Source organism: Haliaeetus leucocephalus, unplaced genomic scaffold (genome assembly GCF_000737465.1).
Source record: "Haliaeetus leucocephalus isolate CR32 unplaced genomic scaffold, Haliaeetus_leucocephalus-4.0 Scaffold795, whole genome shotgun sequence".
In the NCBI taxonomy this organism is placed as follows: domain Eukaryota; kingdom Metazoa; phylum Chordata; class Aves; order Accipitriformes; family Accipitridae; genus Haliaeetus; species Haliaeetus leucocephalus.
This window is the reverse complement of record NW_010973231.1, coordinates 4,006,981-4,034,507: the sequence shown is the minus strand read 5'-3', so window position 1 is coordinate 4,034,507 and position 27,527 is coordinate 4,006,981. Positions and strand designations below refer to the sequence as shown.

The 27,527-nt window shown below is 41.5% G+C and overlaps 1 protein-coding gene across 3 annotated transcripts; it reads left to right on the top strand.

The window, feature by feature from the left end:
• On the top strand, positions 1-26,915 carry CLCN4 (chloride channel, voltage-sensitive 4). Of its 3 annotated transcripts, none has more exons than XM_010581578.1 (11): positions 1-144; positions 491-590; positions 6,352-6,539; positions 12,033-12,155; positions 13,739-13,945; positions 14,038-14,118; positions 14,637-15,182; positions 17,501-17,687; positions 20,151-20,549; positions 25,075-25,291; positions 26,825-26,915. In XM_010581578.1, exons 1-11 carry the CDS (start codon positions 1-3, stop codon positions 26,913-26,915), a joined length of 2,283 nt encoding a protein of 760 aa, XP_010579880.1. The 3 variants fall into 3 exon arrangements, with proteins under 3 accessions (XP_010579880.1, XP_010579884.1, XP_010579881.1); XM_010581579.1 differs by having other exon boundaries at positions 40-152; positions 499-590; XM_010581582.1 differs by lacking the exon at positions 14,038-14,118 and having other exon boundaries at positions 19-144.
• The last annotated feature ends 612 nt before the right edge of the window (positions 26,916-27,527 follow it).

Sequence of the window (27,527 nt, the reverse complement as noted above, 5' to 3'; positions counted from 1 at the left end):
ATGGTCAATGCAGGAGACATGAATGGTTCTGGCAACCTGATGGATTTTCTGGATGAACCTTTCCCTGATGTTGGAACTTACGAAGATTTCCACACCATTGACTGGCTGAGGGAGAAATCGCGTGACACTGACCGCCATAGAAAGGTAACGGTGTCTGGCTTTGATGCACTGCAGTCCCTGGGTTACAGCCATCCTGGTGGTGAGAAAAACAAGCAGTTTTCCAAAGTTATTGCTTCCTACCTTGTTGTATGTCTTGAGGAGGACTTCTAAAAATAGGGATGTGGTATGTCTTGAGTTTGTAAATATGAAAGGGCTTCCAGCAACTTAACCAGCAGAGCATCTCTAAAAAATGATTGGGACTGGGGGGAGTAGAGAGTAGAGAAATTGCACATACCTTCTAGGAAGTTAAATATTTCTTGTTTTAAACATTTTACACTAAAACTGTGTCAGCCTGAATCTGCAACATGTCTATATATATGTTTAATTTCAGATTACAAGCAAAAGTAAGGAATCCATATGGGAGTTCATCAAGAGTTTGCTGGATGCCTGGTCAGGATGGGTTGTAATGCTTCTCATAGGACTACTGGCAGGTATGTGTGTGTTAGTATTACAGTTATGCCCCAAACTGTCTTGCCCAATTTTGCTGCAGTGCCATCAGCTTCTCTTTTCACTTTATTGTCTCTCCACTGATGTTTCAAGCTAAAAAGACAGCCATGCATCCATGCAGTTACAATCCTTAATAAAAATACCCACTTGCAACGTCTCCTGCTGAGTGCTGACCTAGAAAAAATGTTACTCACCAGTAGAGGGATTTTTCTATTGCTTTTGGAAATACACATCTGAGTGCTTTACACTCGATGGGCTACTTTGACTTTCTGAACCTTTGATTCACAGAAGTCAATTTTATTGGTAGGGTTATCTTCTTTATATATGCATGAAGGGAAAATACAGTTTCAGACTCAGTTTCAGATCTGCTTCCAGGCCAGGCAGACATTACATATTTAACAGCCTGCTCAAACTCAGATGGCAAATTCATTACTTTCCCAAATTGCTCCTGTCTTCTGCTCAGTTTAGCACATCTTCTAACTTGGAAAGCTGCACTTCTCTTACCAAGTTGAAACAGCTGCTATTTTTTATGCTTTTTCAGTGATGTCAGGGTGCTCTTTGTATCATGCTGCTTGGTAAAAGCATGATGTGAAGTTTCACAATTTCCAAGTGGTGTGAATTTCCTGCTTACCAACTGTCAAGTTAATATGTTTATTACAGTTGTTCAGGAGCCTCAGAAGTACTAGGGAGGTTCTTGAGAAAATGTTGCTGATGTGACATTTTTGGCAAATTACGTTATTTTGTAGAGATACACTTGTTTCTACAAAAGCTTTGATGGGAGGGTGTGATGGGAAGAGAGTCTGATAGACTGTGTACTACTACTCTGCCTGAAGGCCAGGGTTGGCCTCGTCTGGGATAAAGAATTCTGCTTGCAAATAAAGTTAGAGCAAGCCTTTGAGGGCTCTAGTGTCGTCCCACAAGCTGGTCAGCAATCCCCTCTCTCATACAGAGAACATGGTATACACTCACACATTCCCATTTGAGTAAAAATATCCCAGGAGGTTTGTTTCAGTTCTAGTTCGCAATGAAATCTCCTGCTGAAGTTCTCAAGGTTGTCGAAAGCCAGAGTTGGTGACCTCTGATAAGCTCTAATGCTGGTACGTCCAGCATGGGAACAGAGGTCGAAGGTAAGCTGCAGCTGAGATGTGTTAGCTTTTGCAACCTTTTCAATGACAAGGGTGCAGAGCAACAAGTTTTACCTTAAAGAGTCAGATCAAATTAGCCTGTTTTTAAACTGGGACAAGGACTTGTGAATCAGCTAGAGAACAAAAATTACCTACGTGCTTGTGACCTGGGCTGAGCCCCGTAGATTTTTTTTTTCTGCCTGCCGTTGAAACGACACATGCTCTGTGCCTTCAGCATTTCTGGGACAGGGCAAAGATGGGGAGTCACCATCTCAGCCTCAGTGAGGGGTCAACACTCCTTTGATGACTGGCAGGAATTATTGATGAGTGGATGAGGTTTGGGGAGGGAGGAGGTGGGGTTGGTGGTGCAGTCAAGAGGCATTTCATGTTGTTGCCTTCTCTACTTGAAATACTGCCTGCTCAGAGAAGCCGGCCTGTCACGAGGGTACCTGTGTGATCACACAAGCTTGCACGGACCAGCCTGGCTCCTCTGTGGTCCCTCTTCTCCTGCTGAACAGGCAGAAGCTACATGGGTTGAGCTCTCAAGCAGCTGGGTCCAGGCATCGCCAGAGGCAAGGAGTGTGATGAGGAGTGGGAAAGGAAGGAGAAAGCAGCAGCAGCAGCAGTGCCCAGGGTGTGAGGGTCTTGTGGAGGACCCTGCCCATGCTTTCCCCTTGCTGGGGATGGAGGGCAGCCAGGTGGGACACCTGGGGAAGGGGATGGCAGGGACCTCCGCATGTTTCCAAAGGGGCTGGACGATTTACCCAGGCCCAGGAGTTTAAAGTGAACCTAACTGATCTAGAAGCTTAAATCCCACCAATTTGGTCAACTGAATCTTTCAGGTTTTGCAACGCTTCAAAGTCTGCACCGCCACAGCTGACACAAGCTGGTGTGGCCAAAAGGAGCAAGCCTTGTCCTCCAGTGTCCCCACCATCGGGCCCTGTTGCTTTGTGCATGTGCAGCTGCACAGGGCAGGTGAATCTGGGAACTGACTTGGTGGAAAAAAACAGGTTTTGGCCAGATTAGTTTTCAGTTGATCAGTGGGCTCAGCAGGGTTGGTCACCACAAAGCCACAAGCAATCAAAATAGTGCTGACGGGAAGGAGCTGATGGAGGGAGGAAGGAGAGGACCGTCCCATTCAGCAGTGTGACTCATGTCATTTTTGGAATGTCATCGAACCTGCATCCTTCGTTAGTCCCAGAAAAGCGTAGGTGGGAAAGGGACCTCTGCAGGGTGTCTGCTCTGGCTTTCTGCTCACAGCAGGGCCAGCTTCAGAGTTAGAGCTGTATGTTTTGAGTAACACCAAAGTATATTAAGAATGTAACAGCAGCCATTTGGGATCAGACCAAAGTTTCATGAGTGAGTGTAAATTAACCTGAGCGGAGCCCCTCGCTGCCGCCACAGTCCAACAGATCTAGCTCCCAGGCTCTTTCAGAGCCATGTACCCACAGGACCTCGAACCCTCAGGTGCTACATGGAGGGAGAAGATGGTGTATGACACTGTCAAGTGGCTGGAAAGGCACTAAGGAGCTTCTGGAAATGAGGTCTTGGGACCCAGAGCCTACTTATTTTGGGAAGGAGGAAGGAGCAGTAACACAGCCAAATGCTGTTTGGTGTGGAGATCAGATGAAAACTGCTCACACAATGCTCCAGAAAAAGATGATAGGCCTGTCTTGGTCAGAAAGTTTGCACACTTTCTGGAGAAATACAAAGCAATGTATGGGGAAATGAGCCTAAAAATTTTAGGTGTGGGTGCTGAATTTTTAGGCACTCGTTTTTAAGGAATTCTGAGTTTTTACTGTGCCCATCCTGCCTGCAGACCAATGGTCATCCCTTAACGTAACCATTACTACTAGCCAACTAAAGGTATGTGCTATGTATAGATCAGCAAAAGAGTCTGTGTTTTCTGAAGCTATGTGACAAAAAGTACTATTGTACTAATGCTAAAATGCTGTGGTACTGGAGCTGGATGTGCAAAAATCCCCTTTGTAATTCAGTGTTGCGCCAGTTGGGTGATGCTGTTTTCTGGCACAGTTGCATAAAGAAAACAATGTTTTCAAAGCAAATTTTTAGCATTCTCATTAGGGCATTGTAAAGGATGAGTATTGGCCATCATCAACCAAAGGAAAAGGAGAGAGGTAAAGGCTAATATCTAAAACGAAGTGCAGCATTTCCTGGCTTTGGAGTGCTCAGTATTTTTCATTCTGGGCAGGAGGTTACATAGAAGGGGGAAGAAGTTCAGTTCCTTTGATGAGAGAAGTAGGGAGATAAACTTACTCTCTATTACAGTCTAGACAGCCATGGCAAGCACAAGAAATTAAAGGCTTGACTTTCTGAGATGCTGAACAGCCTTCAACTTCCATTAATTTCACTTAAAATTGCAAAGATTCAGAACCTGGAAAACTTCTAGCCCTGGTCACGTGTCTTGTGAAGCATTCTCTATAGCACTATTATCTCACCAGCGCTTGCCCTCCCCTCTCACGATTTTCTTCTGTGTAAAGCATGTGTAGTAAATTGCATGTACATTTTCCTCCTTATGTGGATCCTAAAGCATTTGGCAACAGATCAGCTGCATACTTAAGTACATTTTCCTAGAGATACTGGGGTGCATGTGAGCTTGTTGTATTAGAGAACTGAATGTTTGTTCCTCACTCTGTTTATTAACTTTGTCAGGGAAAAACATTCAAAAGCCTGTCTGCCTGCCTTTGTACCTGCTGCTATGTAGAATTAATACTCAATTGCCTGGTAAAGTGTGATGTGAGCTTTGAAGATTGGAGTAGCTACAGAGCACGATAAAGGTCCACCAAGAGATGCAAGAGGCACAGCATCTGGTGCTCATGTCCAAGGGATGAGGATTCTTTGTATAGTCTCCTGAAACTTTCAGAAAATTGCAGGAGAATTTAGAGTTTACTGCAAAACTCAGTAAGCTACGCATGCTGACACTACTAGCAACACAGTGATTTATCATCACCTAAGAATATGGTTCCTTGTTCCATAGAAACTTAGGAAAATGGAAAAGAGGAAGAGAAAGGCAAGGTCTTCGTGAAAGAAAATAACTGGTGCAGACATCATTACTCCCTCCTGCAGCCTTTTTTTGTGATCTTGTCTAGTATATCTGCATAGTTCTTCAGATTATTCCTATACAACAAAAATTCTTCACTGCTACCCTAGTCACATCACTTGTCAGTGTGGGGACAAGTATCCTTCTAAAGGGAGTGAAAGCATATGCTTATGTGTAAGGCTCTGTGAACACTGGTGGGGTTTTTTTCTCTTCTAGGGAATAAAAAACAGGTTACACATGCCTGAATTATTGAAATTTTTTTTTTTTTCCTCTTTCACAGAAATGCAAAGCAGAAAACTTTAGTTCCAGGTCAAATAAACTGGCTCTTGAACCCAGCTGTGTGCCCCAGCTGCTAGGGGAAAGGGGAGCAGCCCCTACCCCTGCTTCATGTAATTGCATTCTTAGCAGGAGCCACAAAGCTAAAAGTTTTGGAAACATAAACCCAAACCATTCTGGATTTTCCAAAGCTTTTTTTTTTTTTTTTTTCCCCAGTGTTTTAGCCCTACTGAAATGCACTGATAAATTCTGTTCAGATCCGTTCGTGGTTTCCTGAAATTGTATTAATGATTACTTGTAAAAATAATGTTGACTTCTACTTTCCATTGTATAGGAGAGGGGTTTGGAAAACACTAAATGACTTTTCTATCAGTTGGTGGTTTAATGCTTTCCAGAAACTACGGCCATAGGGACTGAACTCAGGTTTGCCTTTCTGTGTTCTGGCTGCTGCCGGCCTCCCCGCTCCTGCTGGGGTTGCGTTCCTGAGGACAAATCTGCTCTGGGGGTGCTGGTACTGGGGCAGGGGATTATTGCTGGGGAGCAAATGCCCTAGGAAAATAGGATTTTTTTTTTTCCGTGGGGTCTGGCCACATCATTTTTACCCGTGCTTGGGTCTGGTGGCCACCGGGTGTCGCTGCAGCTCTGTGTAATGCATGGGGAAAAAACTGAAATAAGGGTTTATTTGGTACAGAGAGGACTTGAAGGATAATTTTATTCTGCATATTTGGATTGCTGATGAATGTACACATTGAGAGCCCGATTCCGTTAAGTTCCTAAGTCAGAATCTGGCATCCATGTTGTTTCTGTACTGAAATATCTTCTAAAAGGTTGCTGCGTTGGGGCCAGTAAGGCTATAGGAAAACATACATCTCCTCCTCCTCCCCTACCCCTGAAATAATACACAGCATAGTTTGGGACCTGCAGCTTGGTACGTATAGACACCCTACATGAAGCCCTCCGTATGTCAGTCAAATGGTGCACCTGCCTGGGACAGACTGCAGGATCAGGCCCTACATCAGTTATGCCTGCCTTATTTGGCAATCAGTCAGTATGAAAATGATAATATTTAAAATAAAAGCTTACGAGAGAGCATCGAAGGTCAGACAACAAGCTGGTGTGTCTGTGTCTTTGCAAACTCATCATTGCCCCCAGTTCTTTGGTATATTTGTGCTTACATTGCAGCTGCTTCCCCAAATCGTGCTTTTTGCTGTTATTAGATATATTTTCCTTGCAACTTGATATTTTTTAATGCCACGGTTTCTTTTTCTGCATTTCTTTTCCCAGGCACGTTAGCTGGAGTGATAGATTTAGCTGTGGATTGGATGACAGACCTGAAAGAGGGTGTCTGCCTGTCTGCCTTCTGGTACAGTCACGAGCAGTGCTGCTGGACGTCTAATGAAACTACATTCGATGACAGGGACAAATGTCCCCAGTGGCAGAAATGGTCTGAACTTCTTGTAAGCCAGTCTGAGGTACGGGAGACCTGATTAGGTTGGGGTCAGAACAGGCCAGGGAATGCCCTTTTTTTCATAGTTGCTGATGTTCCCTCCAGAGAGTTTCTCTGAAAGTAATGAACGGAGCACCTTGCAAAAAAAGACATTTCCACAAGCAATATCTGCTTAACTTGGGAGAGGTCCCATTGTTTCAGTGTCGTGTGTGATGGAAATTGGAAAACTGTGAGATCGCTCTTTCTTTTTATCAGTATTAAACCAAAAGTGTTTCATAACACTCATAACAGTCACCAGGGGACCTGAGCAGCTATCCATTTTTTTTTCTTTTAAACAGAATTTTATGGGACAAAAAAGATGATCCCTGATACATACATTTAAGAGGAAATTTTGGGGATTGCAGATGGTTTTCATGTATTCACATGCTGTGAGTAGTAGTGGGAGATGCAGAAGGACTGCTTGTTATGCCCTTGCAATCGGTTTCTGTGTTAGATAGTAAAATATTTAGCTAGCACCGAAAGCTGGGGAACTAATGGGCTTCCCAGGAGATGGCCAAAGTGAAAAATTAGCAGGGGGAGTGAACAGGAAGGGAAAAAGCACATCTGGGTGGACATGAAACTTACATTTTAAGAACTTTTTTCTATTCTTTTTTTTTTTTTAAATTGTAGTAATTTTAAATACAAAGAAGGCAGTTTCAAAGTAAAGCAAGTGAAAGTTTCATTTTGAAGACATCAAAAGAAGCCTTTCTATTCTCCTTTTAGCAGATGACACTTTTATAAAAAAATATAAAAAAGGACATTTTATTGTCAACCCAAGCTATTCAAGTATTGAATACTATTGATCCCTTCACAACTCAAATTTTGAGGCAGAAATATTGTCTCAACCCCCCCCTCCCCCCATTTCTACAGGTGACTTGAATATGACAAACATTGAATAAGACATGGAGGTGGGATGAATGTGGCTTTGAAGAGAACTGCCTTAAGTATGTAACAGGACTTATAAAAAAAGTCTGGTAATGCAGTTTGGTCAATAATAGAAGAAAATATATACTTCTATGGGATAAATCATCTTCAGCCAGACAATTAAAAAATGTCTGACTTGGAGAGATTGTCTCGGATCTTCCCCAATGTGGAGGTGGTCTGGTCCTGGAGAAATTGTTTGAGGGCACCTTCATCACCGTACAAGTTTGTCATTCATGTTCCTTTCAGTTCTTCTTTAGGCTTACGGTACAAGTAGTACTAGATAAGAGTGTCTGTGAATATGTATAGCCCAATTTTCCATAGTTCTAATTAAACATAGTGAAAGTAGCAGGGTGCTCACTGTTCCTGAATATTCCCACCATTTAATTGCAGGCAAAAATCTCTCTGCACAGTTGCCAGTCCACAGTGCCAAGCTTCCCCTTGCCAGAGGTTTTCTAGGTTCACACTGGTCTTCATCAACAGATGTTTTGGATGGTTGTGTTATTGTAACAGTGAAGAAATATTACCCTGGTATGAAGCTGCAGAACTGGGGACGATGTTGTAATTTAAGAGAACAAAAAAATGTGGGAAGGGAAAAGAGAGGAGACTGTTACAATTGTTATGGGATTTGGAAATCCTGTGCATGTGTTTGACAGGCTGTTACTCTGAAAGGCTGGAATATATAAATGGAGCATATCCTTGAGAAAATTTATTGCTTTCGCCTGCTACTCGAAATCAGCAGTCATAAGTGTTGTATGTTGTGGCCTATAAGAAGGGTATCTGCTAGGTGGGCACTGGGAAACTTTACTCACTTTGTATTCAGATTGGCCTTCTCACTCCCTAGTGTACTGTCACAGTGGGGAAAAAAGGTTCATCTTGGCTTAGATTTAGGGTCTTTCTCAAAACAAATGGGCCTCTAAGATCTGTGGGTTTCTGGCTGCCATGGCCTGATGGATGCTGTAGTTATTAATAATACAGCTGTCTATTACTGTTACATTGAAATCCCAGGCAAAGCCCAACAAAAATGTGAATATGGAAAGTAAAAATTCTGTTTGGTAGCAAAAGGCTTATGATATGGGCAAGGGTTGCATGATTCCCGTAGCTGTAGAGGGCTCTAGGAGGGATCAAAATACTCTGAATTTGACTGAGTTTCAGGATAATTTTGCCCCCCCCCCCTTTTTAATTTTGTATGTGGCTTCATTTTGTGCCCAACATTTGCATAACAGCCCTAGAAAACAGCAGTGTGCAGAACTACTACTTTGGAGCACGTTTTAGACAAGAAGTATTTGGAACAGTTTCCCTAAAGGTGCTCTGGTCAGACATGTCTTCTTTTTTAATGCATGACTGTGACTCTTTCTCATCATAGACAACTAAATTTGACATTTTGAGGACTAAGATTTAGATTAGCTCTTCCCTGTGGTTTTGCCAATTTATGACTGTGATAAACCCTGTACATATGTTCTCGCTGAGAATTGTGACATTTCCTATGGCATCTCCTGAAAAATGTTTTCGTTCTAGTCCTCCTATAAACTGAGCCCAAAGCAGAGTCTTGATATAAATTACTATGGAAAATATAATAGCACATCAGACACATACCAGGCTATGTTTTCTTCCCTAAACACTGTTTTGTAGGCCAATTATATCCTTCATCCCTCTGGTCCTGAACTGCTTCCAAAGAGCAGGTGAAGAGTTTTTTTTGATGTGAGAGAGTTTCAAAACCTCAAATTCACTGGAGGAATGGATGTGTTAAAGCACATCAGATGCTACCCACTTCAGCTGGATCTCTAGCCAGTATCTGGTGACCCAGAGCTTTCCCAATCTGCAGATCCAGCTTGGTCCCAACCTCAACTTCACTGGAGCTGAGGACCCCGTTTCTGGTGCCTTACACCTATCCAGGGTAGAGGAAAGGACCCCGTGTCTTCCACGGCTCGTGACACTGGATCCAGCCATGGACTGCAATCCCATCCCAGGGCTTCTGGATCTCCTGTCATGAAGCTGAGACCTGCAAGACAAGGAAGTCCCTCTATACCTCGAACCCACTTCCCAATTTTGCAGCCTTGAATCTGTCAGCCTTGAGGGCTTTGAGGAGACACGTTGCTGTAACATCCACAGGAGGGAGTCTGCAAGCTGTGAGATCCCCAGTCGAGTCAGAATAGAGCTCTGGGCCTGCTGAGAAAACAAGCATTGGATGGTATCCTGAGGGATGGGGTTTATTTCAGTATTCTGAGTTTGTGAGGGTTGTTTTCAATTGTGTTCCATTTGTACCTAAACTGGACTGACACCAGCCCGGAAATACTGCTCTGTCTTGCAAAGTAAAAGACAAAATTTTGCTCAGTTCCTCTACTTGCTTCATTACTATTGCTGCCAGGGTGAGTCCTTCGAGCCACTAGTGGAAAAGGTCTTAGCAGGATCATCTCTGCTGATGAGCTTTTTTGGTCTCCAATTCCAGTACACACGCTTAAGACTTCTACTGATTCAGGGTCTTAGTAATCGTAATGCCACGTAATGAATGAGAAATGAGCTATTTGCTATACTGAGTTACTACTACTTTACTTCCCAAAGGTTTTCATTTTATTAATCATTAGAAACTGCTGCAATTGGACCTGCAGAATGCCAGATATCTGGAAAATGTAACAATGAGAGTTCTCCCAAGGGATAAGACTGAACTGGCCATATAGACTCCTGTGGGGTCCTGCCACAGGGCTGTAGCTGTATGTGTGATTGCAGTAACGAGCTGACATAGTTTTCATGTGACTTTTGAGATGTGAAAGAAGAAGTAAAAAGAAACAAAGTTAATTTGACTCCAGTGAATATAGAAGCAAAACTACAGCTTTCGCTCAACAGTGTGGGGCCAAACTGTTGTAATGGCATTGGTCTTCTTTGGAGTTACTCCAGGTTCGCACTGACAGGAGAATTTTGCCCTGGGGCAACATATCCAGAGTTTTCTCTAGAGGAAGAATAAATATTGTCATAGCTGTTTGTAATTGAAGGCAGTAGGAGAACACATACATGAGACTGTCTTCAGCTGTAGCAACAAAGATCCATGGTTACTACGGACAGATGTCAATCACTGTAAGTGTGGGATCCATGACTGCTTAGTCTCAGGGCATTGGGATGTGGCATCGTATTGCTCTTCTGCTGTTATCAGCAAAGCCAGCTGCTAACTTCAGCAAGCACAAGAGGACCTTAACAAATTGCCCTTCTTCCAAATATATCCATAAGGTTAAGGGCAGTGGTTCCCTTACTGTCTTCTCAATTGGACAGAGACCTGGAAAATGAGGCTAGCAAGCATCCGTGCTGTTAAAGGTTGATTCCTTGCAGGCTTGCAAACAGGGAGACTTCTCAGCTCTAGGTTTTTTATGACTTGAGAACTGGGCTTGGCCAGGTCTGTTAACTGAAGACACGATACAACTGGTTAATGCCTGTTTTCCTACTTGATTTATCATAATGTTGATATCCAGACTGCTGTCCTGCAGAGCAAAGACGGGGGCCCTGATGTTCTTGAGCAGCTGGGATTGCATCTGGTAGGAAGAGTTCACTTAGAGGTGAACAATTCATACCAATTCATGCACTGAGGTTCATCTTCTTTCTTATTCTGTAGTGTCACGTTGCTAGAGGAGATTGTTTGAAGGCTTAAGCTCCTCGTATCAATTCAACGCCTCTGACTAGATTCTCTTTTGTCTGTGTAGGTGGGTTTTTTTGAAATTAATCTAAAAAATTATGCTTGTGAAGAGGGAGAGGTATTTTAAGGCAGATTTTAACAACAGTTTTGACTTGACCATTGGAGACAGGTAGAAAGCTTGAAGGTCGCTACTGACTATGCTTTCACTATGGCACTGCACAGTCAACCATTGCTAATGATCATTAGCATTTCCATTCTGTCAGTAAAGCTATTCAGCTTGAAGATAGGTTTTATTATTGACTGGAATGCTTTTAAAATATCAGGGCAAAAATGACTGAGATGTGTCTGAGTGGGATCTGCCAAGCTATTGTGTTTTCAAGTGATTTTCAACCCTGTCATATAGATAGCATCATATAGAAGGAAAGGGTTTATTTATGGTTTTACCCTTCCCGTTTGTGAACTGAACTGGCTACTGATATACACAGGGATGTCGTCTGAAAAGATCAGCATCTGCATGGAGACCTGACCTTTGAATACCAGCCCTCAGAAAAAGATGTATCAGGGTCTTATCCACTGTCACCTGCCATGGGTGCTTTTTTATCACCAATTACTTTTGCCCTTCACACATATTTGTTTGTTTTGGAACTTTTTGTGGTTGGCTTAAAATTTTAGTGCTTGAAAGATGCCCTGTTTAAGGTGTTTGTGTCCCTTGCAAACACACCGTATGACTGGGCTAGGTATGTATTCGTAAGCTGCTTCTTTCCATGAGTAATAAAATTGTTGGAGTATATCAAGTCGTTTGTCCTTCCTGAGGAAAAGCAGCAGCTAGCATGTAAATGAAAAGATCAGGCTCCATGCCATCATGATACCATGTAGAAGTGTGAGATTTACCAACCTGCATTTATCTAACAATGTTTGTTACTGTTATTTTTCTAGGGTGCAAGTGCTTACATTCTAAACTATTTTCTATACATTATGTGGGCTCTATGTTTTGCTTTCCTGGCAGTCTCCCTGGTCAGAGTGTTTGCTCCCTATGCCTGTGGCTCTGGAATCCCAGAGGTGAGTTTCTCTTTGCGGATGAATATCCAAATACTAAACAAAACAAATACATGATAATTTGCCTCCTTTTCCCATTCCAGGACTGTACTATGAGATAGCATAGGAATAAGAAGATTGTCTTTTCATCTCACCTGCCTTAATTCCTTTGCCTGACATGCCTTTATGGTGCCCATCTAAATTTTTCGTAGTAGAAAATGTTCAAATGCCACTGTGACAGGTTAATGTACATATGTCTTCACTGCCAGAGCTTGAATTAAAAATCAACGGCTCCCAGTCATCACTTTGTGGACTCCCAACTTTTTGTGGCTGAGAGGCATACTCACTGGAAGGTTATATAGAAATTTCCTTGGATGAAATTACTTGGGCCAGTTCCAAAACCAGTCATTTTCTAGGCTGGGCTTTAAATAAAACCAAAATAAAATGAAGAGGGAGGGCTACAAAGCTAAGGTTTCCTAAGCTACTGAAGATGCGAGATGCCCATCATTTGGGATGCCTGAAAAGTGTCTGGCATCCATCTTCTGCAGATTGTGTCCGTGTACACAATGTCATGCTGGAATGGCAGTACTATGGCAGCCAAAATCTCTACTTGGTTTTCAATATTTTCCATATTGAGCCTCAGTCCATATTTAAGCTGTTAAAATGAGAAACTCTGTAACTCAAGCAGCATAGCTACTCAAAATTTTTGAAATCAGGGCAGTCTTTTGTTAAAAGTGCTATAGAACCACTGGGATTATTACTTAGGAATCTGGCAGACAGAATCAACAGCCCAAATTTTAGAAATCTTGGTATACTTCTTTTCTTCATCTCTAGGAGAAGCATCCAAGTGTTTCACAGCCAATTAGGGGGTAAAAAAAACAAAACCACAAAGAATTTGAAATATTTAAGTAATTTCCATGTTTCAAAGTAGTCGTGTGTGTGTGTTACGTTTGATATATCTGTAAGTATTTCTAAAATGTTTTCATAATTAACTGTAAATCTAGTTTCCAAGTGGTAAATCTCTTATGTGAGGTGATGCTCAGCTCCAGCCCATTTCCAGGGCTGAAGTCCAAACCCAAATCCCACCCTGCAGCCTGTCTGTCATGCACGGGCATTGTGCTCTATTCTATCTACTCACATGCAAAATTAAGAGGAAATGTGTAAAAATAAGATCTCTTGGACTTTCTCATTTCAGAATACTTGCATGCTTTTATGGCATGGCCATTCAAAATATTTAGAACTTTTTTTTTCTTATTTTAACTGGGAAAATTCTGTGGTGGTTTATTTGCTTTTTTTCTTCTTTGTTAAAGTTGAGTCTAGTTTAACTCTGATCCTGTAAGCCAAGGAGATATGTAAGAGTTTCATATTTCTATTGATCTGTGAGACTCCTTACCGACCCATAACAACAGTAAAAGTGTGGTCTGCTTAACCCCTGCTCAGATATTGCTGTGGGAAAGTTGCCCTACCTATGGTTTCTTTCTCTCCATCACTGTCTCTTTTCAAGCAGTCTGCAATTTTTTTAACTCTGCTGGATTTTTAACTCCATTTGCAAGTTCAGAGTAGAAAAGGTTTCTTCAGCTCTTCAACATGTTCTTCCTGCTTTCCAGATAAAAACCATCTTGAGTGGGTTCATTATTAGGGGCTACCTGGGAAAGTGGACACTTTTAATCAAAACAGTCACCTTGGTTCTGGTGGTATCTTCAGGCCTCAGCCTTGGGAAAGAGGGGCCGTTAGTCCACGTGGCCTGTTGCTGCGGAAACTTCTTCAGCAGCCTTTTCTCAAAGTACAGCAAGAATGAAGGAAAGAGAAGAGAGGTGAGGTTGGCTCACATCATCTCTAATTTCCCTGTCCGGATACTCAGTGTTTCAAGGTACTCATGCCTTGTACGTAAATATTTGCTTTGTAGGTGCTTTCAGCTGCAGCTGCCGCAGGAGTTTCTGTTGCCTTTGGGGCTCCAATTGGAGGCGTGCTTTTTAGTCTGGAAGAGGTGAGACCTGGCAGTTCATTTACTTCAATAAATATCTTTTCATGTGATACCCTTTTCTAAGATTCCTCTTTATTTTTCAAAAATTTATATGCTTATTTTTCTTCTAAAGCAAAAATAATCTTTGATTTCAAGTAATAAGAAATGGGGTATTTTAGCCCCATTTGAGTAGGAGACGAGCACTGGCTTTCTGGAAACAAATGAAATTATTCAATCTGGAAGTGTATCCCTTTGCTGAGGTTTCTCCAGCTTGCTGCCGCATGGGCCGAGCTGTCAAGCATCTGTCTTATCATCTCTAGCTAGCAGTTTTGGATTTAGATTTATCATTTTTTAACTGGTTGCTGCTCCCTATCTGAAAATGCCTTTTCTGATAACTTTGTGAACGCGTTCTGGTTGTGGTAAGGACTAGCACTCCCAGTAAAATCAGACGTAGAGTCACAGATGAAACACACAGCGATGGCAATTAAAGCAAACCCTCTGTCACATGCAGTGAAGTGTTTATGGTCTCTGCTTTGTTTTAGGTCAGCTACTACTTTCCCCTGAAAACCCTCTGGAGGTCATTTTTTGCTGCTCTCGTGGCTGCCTTCACGCTGAGGTCCATCAATCCTTTTGGAAACAGCCGGCTGGTCCTGTTCTATGTGGAGTACCACACCCCCTGGTACATGGCCGAGCTCTTCCCCTTTATCCTGCTCGGCGTCTTCGGCGGCCTCTGGGGGACCCTCTTTATCCGATGCAACATTGCCTGGTGCAGGAGGCGAAAAACTACCAGACTCGGGAAATACCCAGTCCTGGAGGTCATAGTGATAACAGCTATCACTGCCATCATCGCCTACCCCAACCCCTACACCCGGAGGAGCACCAGCGAGCTGATCTCAGAGCTCTTCAATGACTGTGGTGCCCTGGAGTCCTCGCAGCTCTGCGACTATATCAATGACCCAAACATGACCCGGCCGGTGGACGACATTCCCGACAGACCTGCCGGCCCCGGAGTCTACACTGCCATGTGGCAGCTGGCCTTGGCTTTGGTGTTTAAAATTGTCATCACGATATTCACTTTCGGCATGAAGGTAAATCGGGGACAGGCGCAGAAGCTGTTGCAAGCACAAGGCGCAGATGGGTTGCTATCAGCAGCTGTGGTCTATCTGGCAGGGCTTGTGTGCTTCTGACCTGCACCCACCCACATGGGTGTCGTTGAGATGCTTAATGGTTCACCTGCCCGCCAGCACCTTGCTCTGTGGGCCCCTGTCACAGCAGAGGGATGAGCCCTGCTCTTCCACCTTCTAGTCATCTGCAGTTTTATTAAGTGACAAAGAAATCTGGGTGGGAATTTATATCCACTGTTGCCAATAAGCAAATTCAAGGTGATTGCCACTGCAGCTGTCTTTCAGCTCTCTCAGGGATATGGACTATTTACATTGTTGTTTGTCTTGTTGCATTAATGTCTTAATGTGCCTCAAGGTAGCTATGCTCAGGGAAGTAATAGCTTTAAATTTAGTGATTTACCCATTCAAAACCTCACAAAAATAAAAAAGCAGCTGAAAAGTTCTATTTTTGAATCTTTTTAAGCACTGTAGCTTGGAAAAAAAGAGGGAATGAGTGGGAAGAGTGACGGATGTATGATTTGATTATTCTAGATTTGCAACTTTTTCCTTCCACTCCTCCTCCCCATAAATGGGTGATGAAAGGTCCAAGAACAATTTATCCAAGCTTTCAATATATACAAAGCTGTTTGTGGTGAGTTTTATATATCTGATTGCTAGAGCCCATATAAAACACATTATCTGTCTGTCTGCAGCTCCCATTATCTGAGCATTTAGTTCTGGATCTGATTGCAGCAGACGATGGGAAGTTTTTCTGAATTATACACTATATTTTATACCACACTCAAAGCTAAAGCATCTCATCTTTCTCTTAAACACTGGGCTTGAACTGAGGATCCATCTTTCTAAAAAGTCTTTTACCTGAATTATAGTAGGAAGTTGTTGGAGTTTTGCTTTTCTTTCATGTTTTCTCCATCTGATGACAAGAACTACTGAATGGTAGAAGGTCACTCAGGACCAGTGACTGAGTCCTGCTGATTTACTGAGCAAGGAGAACACGTGGGAGTTTCAGAGCACTTGGATGTTGCAGGTGTAATAATTCTGGAGGAGGACTTGAAATGAGATGCCCTTCACTGCAGAAACTGATTTATGGCTGGCAGCTAGTTGTTATGCTTGTTCATTTCTTTAAAAACTTCTAAGTTTGGTTCTTTATTTGATATGTGGTTCTTTATTTAGTCTATATATTTAAAATTTGTTACAAGCAATTGACAGTTTCAACTATTCTGTAAAAGAACAGACAACATAGCTTTATCCACCAAATCTAGAAGACTCAATCTGACTGTATCAGCAAAATTAACACTATATGGCGGGGGAGATAGATAGAGCCTGCTGTCATCAGCCTTAATGCCTCTGGGCTATGCTGAGGTTGTTAGTTTAGTTCTCTACGAAGCTCAAGGTGTGTTTTCAGAATTAAAAAGATATAACAGCCTTTCCTCTCTAAAAACAACAAAAACTCCATGGAAGCCCTTGCCACAGATAGGAGTTGTTTCCTCCACCAGGAAATTTCTCTCCAACTTGCAAGTGCACTTGACATCTAAAAGGAAATGCACTTAGCCAAGGCAAAGCGAGTTTTCATTTTCTTTTCTTTTTCTTTTTTGCTCCTTCTCATTTCAATGCTGTTTTTAATGATTTGTAACTTGTCTGTGTAGCAGGCAACAAGGTAATGATTTGTAGAACTTCCTGGAAAATATATAGCAAACTGAGATGAAGAAATAGCTTCCTCGGAGCAGTCAGCCTCCTTTCTCGGAATTTTTGTTCTGTATTTGACATTTAATTTAAAATCTGCTCTGATTTAGCCTGAAAGAGTAATAATAAAACTGTAAAGTACTCCATGTGATAGAGGGTGAAATCAAGATGTTATTTTCAGTTAAACTTATTCTCAAGCCCATGACAGAACCATCAGCATCTCCTGATTTCCTGCTGAGAAAGCAATAAAGGCAAAACCAGGAGCATCTTGACTTTAAAAGCAGACTATTATTCAGAAACACCATTTATCTATCAAATTCAGTGTGATGCAGCAGGTAGGATTCAAAATTACTTCTAAAAAATGCATTAATGTTTTCTAAAGCTATTGATAAACATGTAACCACACAAACTCAGTCACTGCAGAAACCTGTCTCAGACCACAGGGAGCATTGCTGTAGGCTGCCATAAGGCTATGGCCTTCTGAGCTAGCATTTAATAAGGAAACTCGGTTCTCTTACTACTCATAATAAATTGTTTGATCAATAAGTTCATACTAGTAATTTTTGTCAAGGTGCTCATGTGTCTATATTTTATTCAAGATCCCTTCAGGCCTCTTCATTCCCAGCATGGCTGTTGGAGCCATGGCTGGCAGGATGGTTGGGATCGGAGTAGAGCAACTGGCATATCACCATCATGACTGGATCATCTTCAGGAACTGGTGCAGACCTGGGGCAGACTGCGTCACACCAGGACTTTATGCTATGGTCGGAGCGGCAGCTTGCTTGGGTACAGTACCTGCTGATCGTTGGTTCGTGCATGAATAACACTGATGTTTGGGGACCTACAAATTGTTTATGAGGGTTTTGTGTTTGTGTTGGGTGCTATGCTGGCTTTTCTGGATGTAATAGAGGTTGAAATCAAGATGTGATGGGCTAAAGCATGGGCAGCTTCCTCTAATGGTCTCTCCAGTGATCTGCTGGGTGGGCAACAGCAGAGGCTTGCAGTCACCAATGCCTACTCCTTGTAATCTGCCAAAAAGCACACAGAGGGCAAGAAAAAATTAAAGTTTGGCTACAGGTTTCCAAGAAGGAAAACAACAGTGGTTTTGCTGGTTTTTTCTTTCCTTTTGATGTAGTGAAATCCACTGTAGCTGGACTAAAGCTACTTCCTTGTTTAGACTGTGCTCGCTCTCAGCGCAGGGAACAAACTTCCCACTTCTGTCCAAATTTTAAGTGACACAGAGGTAAAAATTCTGGGTCTTATTTTGGCTGTGTGTCACACTATGGTCAGCTGGGCTGTATTTTGGTTTTTGTTTTGACCATAGGCCAATATCTGATTACATTCAATCGATAGGATTTATTGGATATAACAGGAATGATCTGTTAACTATTAAAGCAAGATCATTGAATAATACCTCACATATCAAATTTCTAGTCATAGATGCAACAGGAATGTTACAAACGTACCATCTGAACATGTTTTTCCCTGATCATGTCTTTCCCCCTCCATACTTGTACCTTCTACCTCCTTTTGTTGTTGATACCGTCACCAGATGATGAAATAATAGTGGGGAGGCATAACACATGATTAATGTAATTGGGTAGATTTGAAATGAAGGATGTACTCCGGGAAGAGCTGGAAAAGTTTCAGTTTTGGAGTCTCATGTTAGAAGAGCAGGATCATTTGTGTGATCAGTTATAGAGGAAGGAAGGGTGGGATTTACTTGTCTAAATTTAATGTCTGTAATGTAGACATTGACATCTGAGCTAGCTGCATTGTTACCTTTCACAGTCAAAATAAAAAAAATGAGATACTGGAAAAATCAGTCTTACCTGGCAATAGACCTCTAAAACCAGGCAAATGGACAGATGAATTTGGCCTCAAAAGTGCCTGTTTTTCTCCAGAGATTATAAAGGCAGTCTGGATCACCCCTTTGGATGTGAACACCTACATCAGTGTAGACACATTAAAATAGCTATGATGAATCTTATAGTCAAAAAGAGTAAGTGCTTCCTCTTGTCCATAAATGATCTTAATATTCATAAAAGAAACGATTCAGAAAAATTTTGCTCTGATATTCCAGTTGATCTGCTAGTCAGCAATCACTTCCTCTTTTAAAAGGTCCAAATCAAGGTGTAGTGATTTTAATAGTATGGTGAGACATACAGCAGAATAGTCACTGCTCATTCTTAAGTCCAAGACCTGTCTTGCTTAGAGTAAGATACAGAGTAAGTATTAAATGATCTTTACTCTGGTATCTGCTCTCAGCTTTTCAGAGTCAGAAGTTTAAGGCATTCCTCCAATGAAAGTCATATCCGGATCATCGTGTTAAATAACCAACAATTTAATTTTCCTGTATGCTGCTAGATTAAAAGCATCTTTTAATGACCTGTTTCTGATTTGTCTCATCTAAAATGGTGCTGTATTTTGAGGCCTAAAAATAGCAGATTTATTACATTTACCTTTTGAACAGAGGCAAAGAAATGTTACCTAATAATTCAGTGATACATACACACTTGTCTGCAGTTATATGATTATTTTTATCCTTTAATGTAAACTGAAGGAGTAAGGACCTTACTTATGAAATTAACACAGAAAGACTAGATTGAAAAATACAGCTACAACCCTGTCGACGGCTGCATGCCTAGATGGCCTCAAACCAAGTTGTATACAGTTCAAACTGTATGTTATACTGATATCAAAAGTTAGGGTTTAAGCTGTAACATAGCTCTTGCAGTGGCCCTAAACTATCCTCACATAGGATTTTGTAACCATGTCGTGCCCAAAGATAATGCTTAGCTTTCTCTTCAGTATGAACGCGCTAGGTAAACCAACGTGAGGGCCAGCTCGCAGTGCTCCTACCTGCCCCAGCCATGATACTTAGCTGATTCTTGGAGTCGTTTTAGAGGACTAATGGCAGGATTCAGTTTTAGTTTCTCAAGCATCCAGTATAGCTGATTTTTTGGCATGATTTCTGGTTTGATAGCTTTTAGCACTCATTATTTGCTTTTCAATGTTAGCATCTTTGGCTTGAGCAAGGTCACTCAATCTTTTTGATGAAAATTGCAGTAGATGAAAAATCTCTTTCTTCAATGAAATAAGCCCCCAGATACCTCACAAAGTATAAGGGCAAAGTACTCAGCATGAATAATCTCATGCCTTTTTGAGTTTAAGACTCAAAAATATAAATGAGTTGTTTAGTATGTATACTTCAAGAGCACTGAGGGAAACTGCTTTCCTTGTTGGCAGGTGGTGTTACCCGAATGACAGTCTCTCTGGTGGTGATTATGTTTGAGCTAACTGGAGGCCTGGAGTACATCGTACCTCTTATGGCTGCAGCTGTCACAAGCAAGTGGGTGGCAGATGCCTTTGGGAAAGAAGGGATCTATGAAGCTCACATTCATCTGAACGGCTACCCATTTCTGGATGTGAAGGATGAATTCACCCACCGAACCCTGGCAACTGACGTCATGAGACCAAGGCGTGGTGAAGCTCCTCTCTCTGTTCTAACGCAGGACAGCATGACGGTGGAGGATGTCGAGACACTAATCAAGGAGACTGACTACAACGGCTTTCCAGTAGTGGTTTCGAAAGACTCGGAGAGACTTATTGGATTTGCGCAGAGACGAGAGCTGATTCTTGCAATAAGTGAGTAGAATATCAGTGTACATACAAGTTTGATTTTGATAGGGTAGGGTGTTACCAGTGTTATTCCCCTTGAAGAATGGATAAATAAGAACCGAACCTAACTTTTTCAAGTCTGGCTTTTACTAGTTGCTAGGACACATAGCTGGAAGATTTTCTATTGCAACATACCACCTGGTAGACTTCCGTGGGCTTGACTTTTGTGGGCTTAATTTTGCCTTCACTCACAACAGTACAATATGATTCTGCTAAAGACAACAGAGATAAACCTGACTCATGGCCACAATTTTTGTCAGAACCAGATGAAAAGCCACTGCAGTGCTGAGCTTTCTGCAGTCTCCGTGGGCTGCCGTCAGCAGCTGGGGCAGTTGTGAACCTTTGTCACTCTGTGACTAAGTACAAGTCCCTGTGCTTCTTTCTGTTGCACTGTCTTGATTTTTCTCACACTCAGGCCTTTTGCGGTATGGGTGGAAAGCTTTTAGGTGGAGGATGTTTTTTGGTAAAGATGGCTGAGTTTTGTCAAGCATCCAGTGGATAGCCGGCTGGTTACCTGAGAGCCCGATCCAGGTCATTACAGGTTTTGACCCAGCAGGTCCTTTCCTGGTTGGCCTGATGGCTGGGTGAGGATTGAAAAGACAGGTATATTGGATGAAAGCAAGTGTTCCCACCTTCCCAGGGTGTCCAGAGCTGCAGAGGTCTGCAAGCATGGCAAATCAACCCCACAGCCTGCTCCCAATTCTGGCAGTCCTGAGGTGTTAAGGGCCAGCTGGGCAGGCAGGCGGGCTGCTGGCTAGGCATGGTTGCCTTATAATTTGCAGGGAAGTAGAATGCCTGGCATATCCAAACCTCTTTGACATGGAATTATTCCTCTCTGCGTGGGCCTGTTTCATCCCTCCATTTCAGGCACATTTAAAAAGCTGTCATCTCAGATGGAAACTTCTGTATTCTTCAGGAAAGAAAATCCATAAATGGAAAATCAGGGCTATTTTAGAGGGCCACTTTCCTGCTCACTTCTCACAAAACTAAAATAAAATTTGAAATGACAGTGCTCTTTGAAGCATATTTTTTTAAAATGCATATTTATTTTTGTCTCCTGGATGTAAAAAGACTCAGTCTAAGTGATTAGGCATAAAATTTATATTCATTTATTTAAGGACACTCAGCTGTTACATGATTCTCTTCATCCCATAGCAGAAAGTCATCAATGCTGCATCAATACCACATGCAGAATAAGAAAAGAAATGAGACCCCAGTTTTCTCCCCTTAAAATGTAGTGCAGAATTCAGTTAGAAATTATTTTCTAATTTTTTCCCTTCTGTGGAAGTTGTCATTTCAGTTAGAGAAAAAAGTTTATGAACTGAATTTCTTTTGCATTTAGTTATACCACTAATTTCTCAAAACATAGGAAAACAGAGCAGGCCTTACTGCCAGTTCTACAGCTCCTCTAACTGTGCAATTGTAATTTAACTTCCAAGGAGTGTGGGAATCTAACTTTTTCATTAAAAGCCCACTATCACTGGTTGCTCCTTCCTCCCTCCTCCAAAAACAAGAGAAAAAAAGTCTCCATGAAGTTATAATTCTCTGTGTACCAATATCAGTATAAGAGGATTTTAAAGACACCATGATGAAGTCCAAGGCTGCTAGCTGCAATCCCCCCTTCAAACAACTGATTTTCGAAGAGGGCTAATCTTCCTTTGGTTGTAACAAAAGATGCCTTGTATGGCCAAGCTAGGAAAGTAAATACATGTCTGAAATTTCACCAAATGTGTAAATGCCAAGAGTTGATACCATTTATAAAATAGTTTGTATTTTATCCTGCTTCTGCTAATGATTTTCAAATATCTTCTGCATTCTCCCATGAGAAGTGAAAAAACCTTAATTAGATGTATTTAGCCTACCCTGTGTCTGGCTTTTACACTGTCCATGCCATGTCGTGGCTGTAACACTGTCTGCCATCCTAACTTCATAGCCTTTTGCATCTCCCTTGCAGGGAGGTATGTCAGTGGGAAAATTGCATGGAGTGAAGATGCAGAGCCCTCACTATAAAAGCAGAAAGATCAGATGCTGTCTGAAGCAAGTCGGAGAATTTTGAGGAACTGAGTCTTTTGATTCAGGTCATAAATGGCAACATGGCTGAACAGGCTTGCTATAGAAGATGTGTGGAATACCTGTTCACACACAGCTCTGTGCCTCGTGAGTTACCCCTACGTCATTTCTTTCTTACTAAGTGGAGCACTAAGCATGCTCTAATGCATCCTGTCCCTGTAAAGTGAATGGCAATGCCACTTCCAATTGCTCAGAAGCACCTTCAGGATTGCATCCTTCCGCTGATCCTTGCTGAGCAGGTAGGGAGGTCAGGTAGGCAGAGTCACCATCTGGGAATAGGTGTCTACATTTTAGATGGCACCTACCTTACAGTCTTACGGAGGGGAGTAGTTGACCTGTAAAGCTCTTCTTAAATTTGGCCAGTTTGGGAGGCATCATACAAAAGGCAGAGTCTTGGAGACAAGCCAGGTGGCCTGTATAATGTACTTTTCCCAATGTGGAGTTGAGAGAGCAACATAGTTAATATAGGCTGTGAACTGTAAACTTCTGAATATGAGAGGCCCTTTCACATTTGGGAGAACTAATTCACTCTATAGCTATGACAAGAGCCTCCTGCATAGATTACTCTGTAAAACCAGACATTGTCATCCATTTGCTTTGCTCTTTCTGTTAAGTTATATCTGTTTTTCTTACCCACTGACTGCAAAAATGATCTGTTTTTCTGTTTTACCTTTACTCTAACTCCCCCATCCAGTGAGACTGCATACAAAGTACACCATTTTTTTGATGCCACTGAATTTGCTCAATAGTACTACATCATTCAAATTTCTCCAGAGAGATGTTTGACTTTGAAGAGTGAAGTCATGGCTTTGGCTAATCACTGTTGTCCAGGGTCACTGGTGCCTTGGGAACAGCAACGTGGTAGCTGAAATGCTTAGGCCTGTTGCTTTGGGTGCAGCTTTGGGAAGGAAATACCTAGCTGTCAAGGGTTTTTATCAAAGGGTGGGAGTTACCTTCAGTTTGATTAATGTTACCTCTTTTAGCACAGATCATATATCAAAGAACTATGCAGGCATATTCACACTTGAAATTAGATGTATGAATCAAAACAAGATGAGACAAAGTTAGCATCATTCCTATAAATTGCAATAGGGCTTGTAACATGTGGGGTGAGAAGGTTGAAAATCGTATACTTTACTGATATTAGGTTTGAGCGAGCACTGCTCCAGTCCAGAAATATTACAAGACAATCATCATTAAAGGGAAAAAAAATGCAGCTGGAACATGTTGGAAACCATTACTATCTCCACATTACAAGTCACAGGAGCACGTTTCTGCACTTTGATGGATGGCAACGAGCTCCAAGAATATATACATAAGCTTTGAATATGTCTGATTTGCTGTACCTCTCAAGAAAAGAAGCAACCTATATTAATCAAAGATAATAATTCTAACCATTTCCAAGAATTTATTAAAAAAAAAAAAAAAAAAGAAAGAGTTAAACCCTCAGAGCCAAACACATGATATGCTTATTCTGGGGAGAGAGAAGTTGTCTATCATTTGGAAATCCGTCTCATATGTTGTTCACACCCTGTAGTGTTGAGTAGAAATGAGATAAACACTACAAAGAAAATAAGCTACTTCAATGCTAAGAATCCTTCTTGGAGCATACTTTAAAGTAAAAGGCTTACACCGATCACGTAAACTCCAGATGTAGCATGAAGTTCACTTCATAGTTTGATCAAAGTATGAATGATAACTTTTGAACTTTTGAAAGTGGTCAAATATGTACTGTTGAGAAAAATGTATCAAACTCATTTACTGCTATATATTGTTCCTCCCTTTACTATTTTCCTTTAAGTAGGATGCTATTTTTTTTCTGCCATTTTAAAATCTAGATACGCAAAGTCTATTTAAGGAATTAAGTGCAAAACCACAAAATTCACCCTGCATGCCAGAGAGGTACCGGATCCCTGGGATGTGAATTTGTCCTTCCCTAGCTTTGTGTTCATAAATCCATTCATCATGCCCAGATTTCCCCAACTCCACTGAGAAGCCTGGGAACAAACATACTGCTCCAAGCCAGCTGGGACCATACACAGCTGTTGACTCCACTCCTTCGGTCATATAATAGAAGTTTCTGTTGTGATTCTCACAATGGAGGAAATGACATATAATCATTTGAATTTGACAGAAATTGGATTAGTGATGTTTGTGAATGCAGTGAGCTGCGTATTTATTCAGAAAAGCATTATCCCAACCAAGCAAAAATATGTGTTTGTAAAAATATCGGTTACATTTGCTTCAAGGGAACAATGTCTCAAGGAAATTCAAGTTTGCTCAGTAACCCCAGCTTCTGGGACCTCAGTATGTTAAAGACAAAAAGCAACTACTACATTTGCTTTCCAAACAAGGATTTTTTTTTTTTTTTAATTTTGTTATCAAGCCTAACTCAGTCTACCTTGATCTTTCTGTTGTACAGAGAATGCAAGACAGCGTCAGGATGGGGTGGTGAGCAACTCCATTGTGTACTTCACCGAAGACCCCCCAGAACTGCCACCCAACAGTCCCCATCCACTGAAGCTGCGGCGTATTCTCAACCTGAGCCCTTTCACTGTCACTGACCACACGCCAATGGAGACCGTGGTAGATATTTTCCGGAAACTCGGACTCCGGCAGTGTCTTGTCACTCGCAGTGGGTGAGTAGATGCTGAGTCAAGCACGCCTAGAGAATCTCAGGAGATTTTCTTCAGCATTAACAAAAACACTGTGTTTCCTCTTTAAAGCCAAGTATAGACAGTAACTAATCAATCAGCACCTCTGAGACAGGCAAGTGAATATTTTGGGTTTGTCTATTTTGTGAATGGAAGAATAAGGGAAGCGTGCCCAGTGTCTCTCCAGGGCAGCAAAAGAAATCAGACTCAGAACCAAGACAGCCCTTGCCAGGTGTCATGTTTCATTCTGTTCTCCCAAATCCTCGGTGTATTGTTATTTAGATAAGGTAAAGATAAATACAAAATAAACCATTCTGATTCCCACTATCATTCAGTTTTCAACAGAGGCAGATCTGGCAAGTAGTACTGTTTGCAAAAGATGTTCCTGTTTCTAGACATCCAGCTAGATTAGATGCTTGTGAAGACTGTGATAAAGATATCAGTGGAAGAAAATTAATCTGTTCAGCTTTCTTTGATGGAAAATGGAAAGGCATATAAACCAAAAGTCCACAAAAAACAGCTGAAGAAGTGTGGGCAAACCTGAAATTAGAAGAGTAAAAAGCTGCACCATGTGCACTGGAAATAACATCCCATAATTCCAATGGGATTTGAGCTATTTTGGGATCATTGCTCATTCCAGGTTCCTAGTGGTAAGAAGAAACTTTACAACAGGATAGCAAAATCAGAGCCGTAATTTTCAAATGCAGAAGACTAAAATTTATTCTTCTGCAAAAAGCCTTCTTGTTATTCAAAAATACTGCATATCAACTGTTACTATCAATGCAGTGTCCTCAGCATTAAGAAAATAAGGACCATTATCAGGGCACAGATTTTAGGTGCTTGGATTTGGAAGTGTTGATCTTGAGTTCTAGCACCTAGATGAAATGAAAAGTGGAAAAAATAAAACAATGATGTAGTTTCAAAATTCAGTGCCTCGTGGCCTTCAGGGACTGGAAATAAAAGCCCTTGAATACTGAGGGTTAGGAAATTTTTGACCCTTGGGGCCAGATATCCTGTAGGCCTCATCTTTCCTGACAGATATAATTCATTTAGGATCATATAAATGAGAAATTATCACTCAGAGTTGAAGGAATTATGCTCTTGGACAGTGAGAGTTTCAGAAAATCCATGCTTTAGCTTAGTTCGTGTATTAGTAAACCCCATGCCCTAGCTCAGCACACTGGTGCCTTGGTTTTGTGCTGTTGGTCCTCTGCAGCCAGAGTCTAAAGAAACTCATTACTTCGTTGTACAAAGTGCCAGTAGTTGTAGCTCCTCACTAAGTCACATTCCCAACAAAAAGAGATAACAACACAAAGTATTTAACTTAATGATCATGGCTGGAGTAGTAAACATACACGAGGTGAGAATGCTTTTTATGAAAGATAATCATTGAGGAATGGATGGGATGGACAGTGTTATATGGAAGCACTCACAAAATACTGCTGCAGCTGAACAGGAGAAAAAAACTGCATGATATATGAGATGAATGTTGACCTTTCCTTTCCTTTTCTCCTCTAGGAGGCTGCTGGGTATCATAACTAAAAAGGATGTATTAAGACATATGGCTCAAATGGCAAACCAAGACCCTGAATCTATCATGTTTAACTAGACTGGTAAAGGAAGAAGAAAGTAACCCCAAAGGAATCCCTTCTAGATTAACACAAAGGCTATGTTCAGTGTTTCATTTTGTTTAAAGAGAAAATGTAATATGTATGAGGAATGGCTCAATATGCCTCTGACAGAGGGAGTGGATGCAGGATGGCACTTATTTAATGAGGAAGGCAGTTTAGAAGCTCTGAGCAGCTGCAGACATCAAGCTGTGTTTCCTTAATGAGATTCCCAACAGCTCAATTGGAGTGTTGGTAGGTGTAAGTGATGTGGTGCTTAGAGACAAAGAGCCAGGAGCACCAGTGGGATGCATCAAGGCAGGTGTGAAGACTAGCAGACACTGTTTACGTATAAGCTGTTAACAGAGATAAAGATTTGTGTTCCAAACTAAAGAGTGTGTATGAGTAATGTCAGTTGGTTTTGTTATTGAAATCATGGCTATTTATTTGCTACTGAATTATACCATTTTCATGAGGGAAAAAATCATCGTATTTTAAAATGAAAAATTTTGCCATCTTCATTTATTTTTGTAAAAGTTAAGTGAATCAGGACTGGAGTTAAAGGAGCAAGAACACACTTCAGCTCACTTTAAAACATAGTGTCCCCTGCTCCC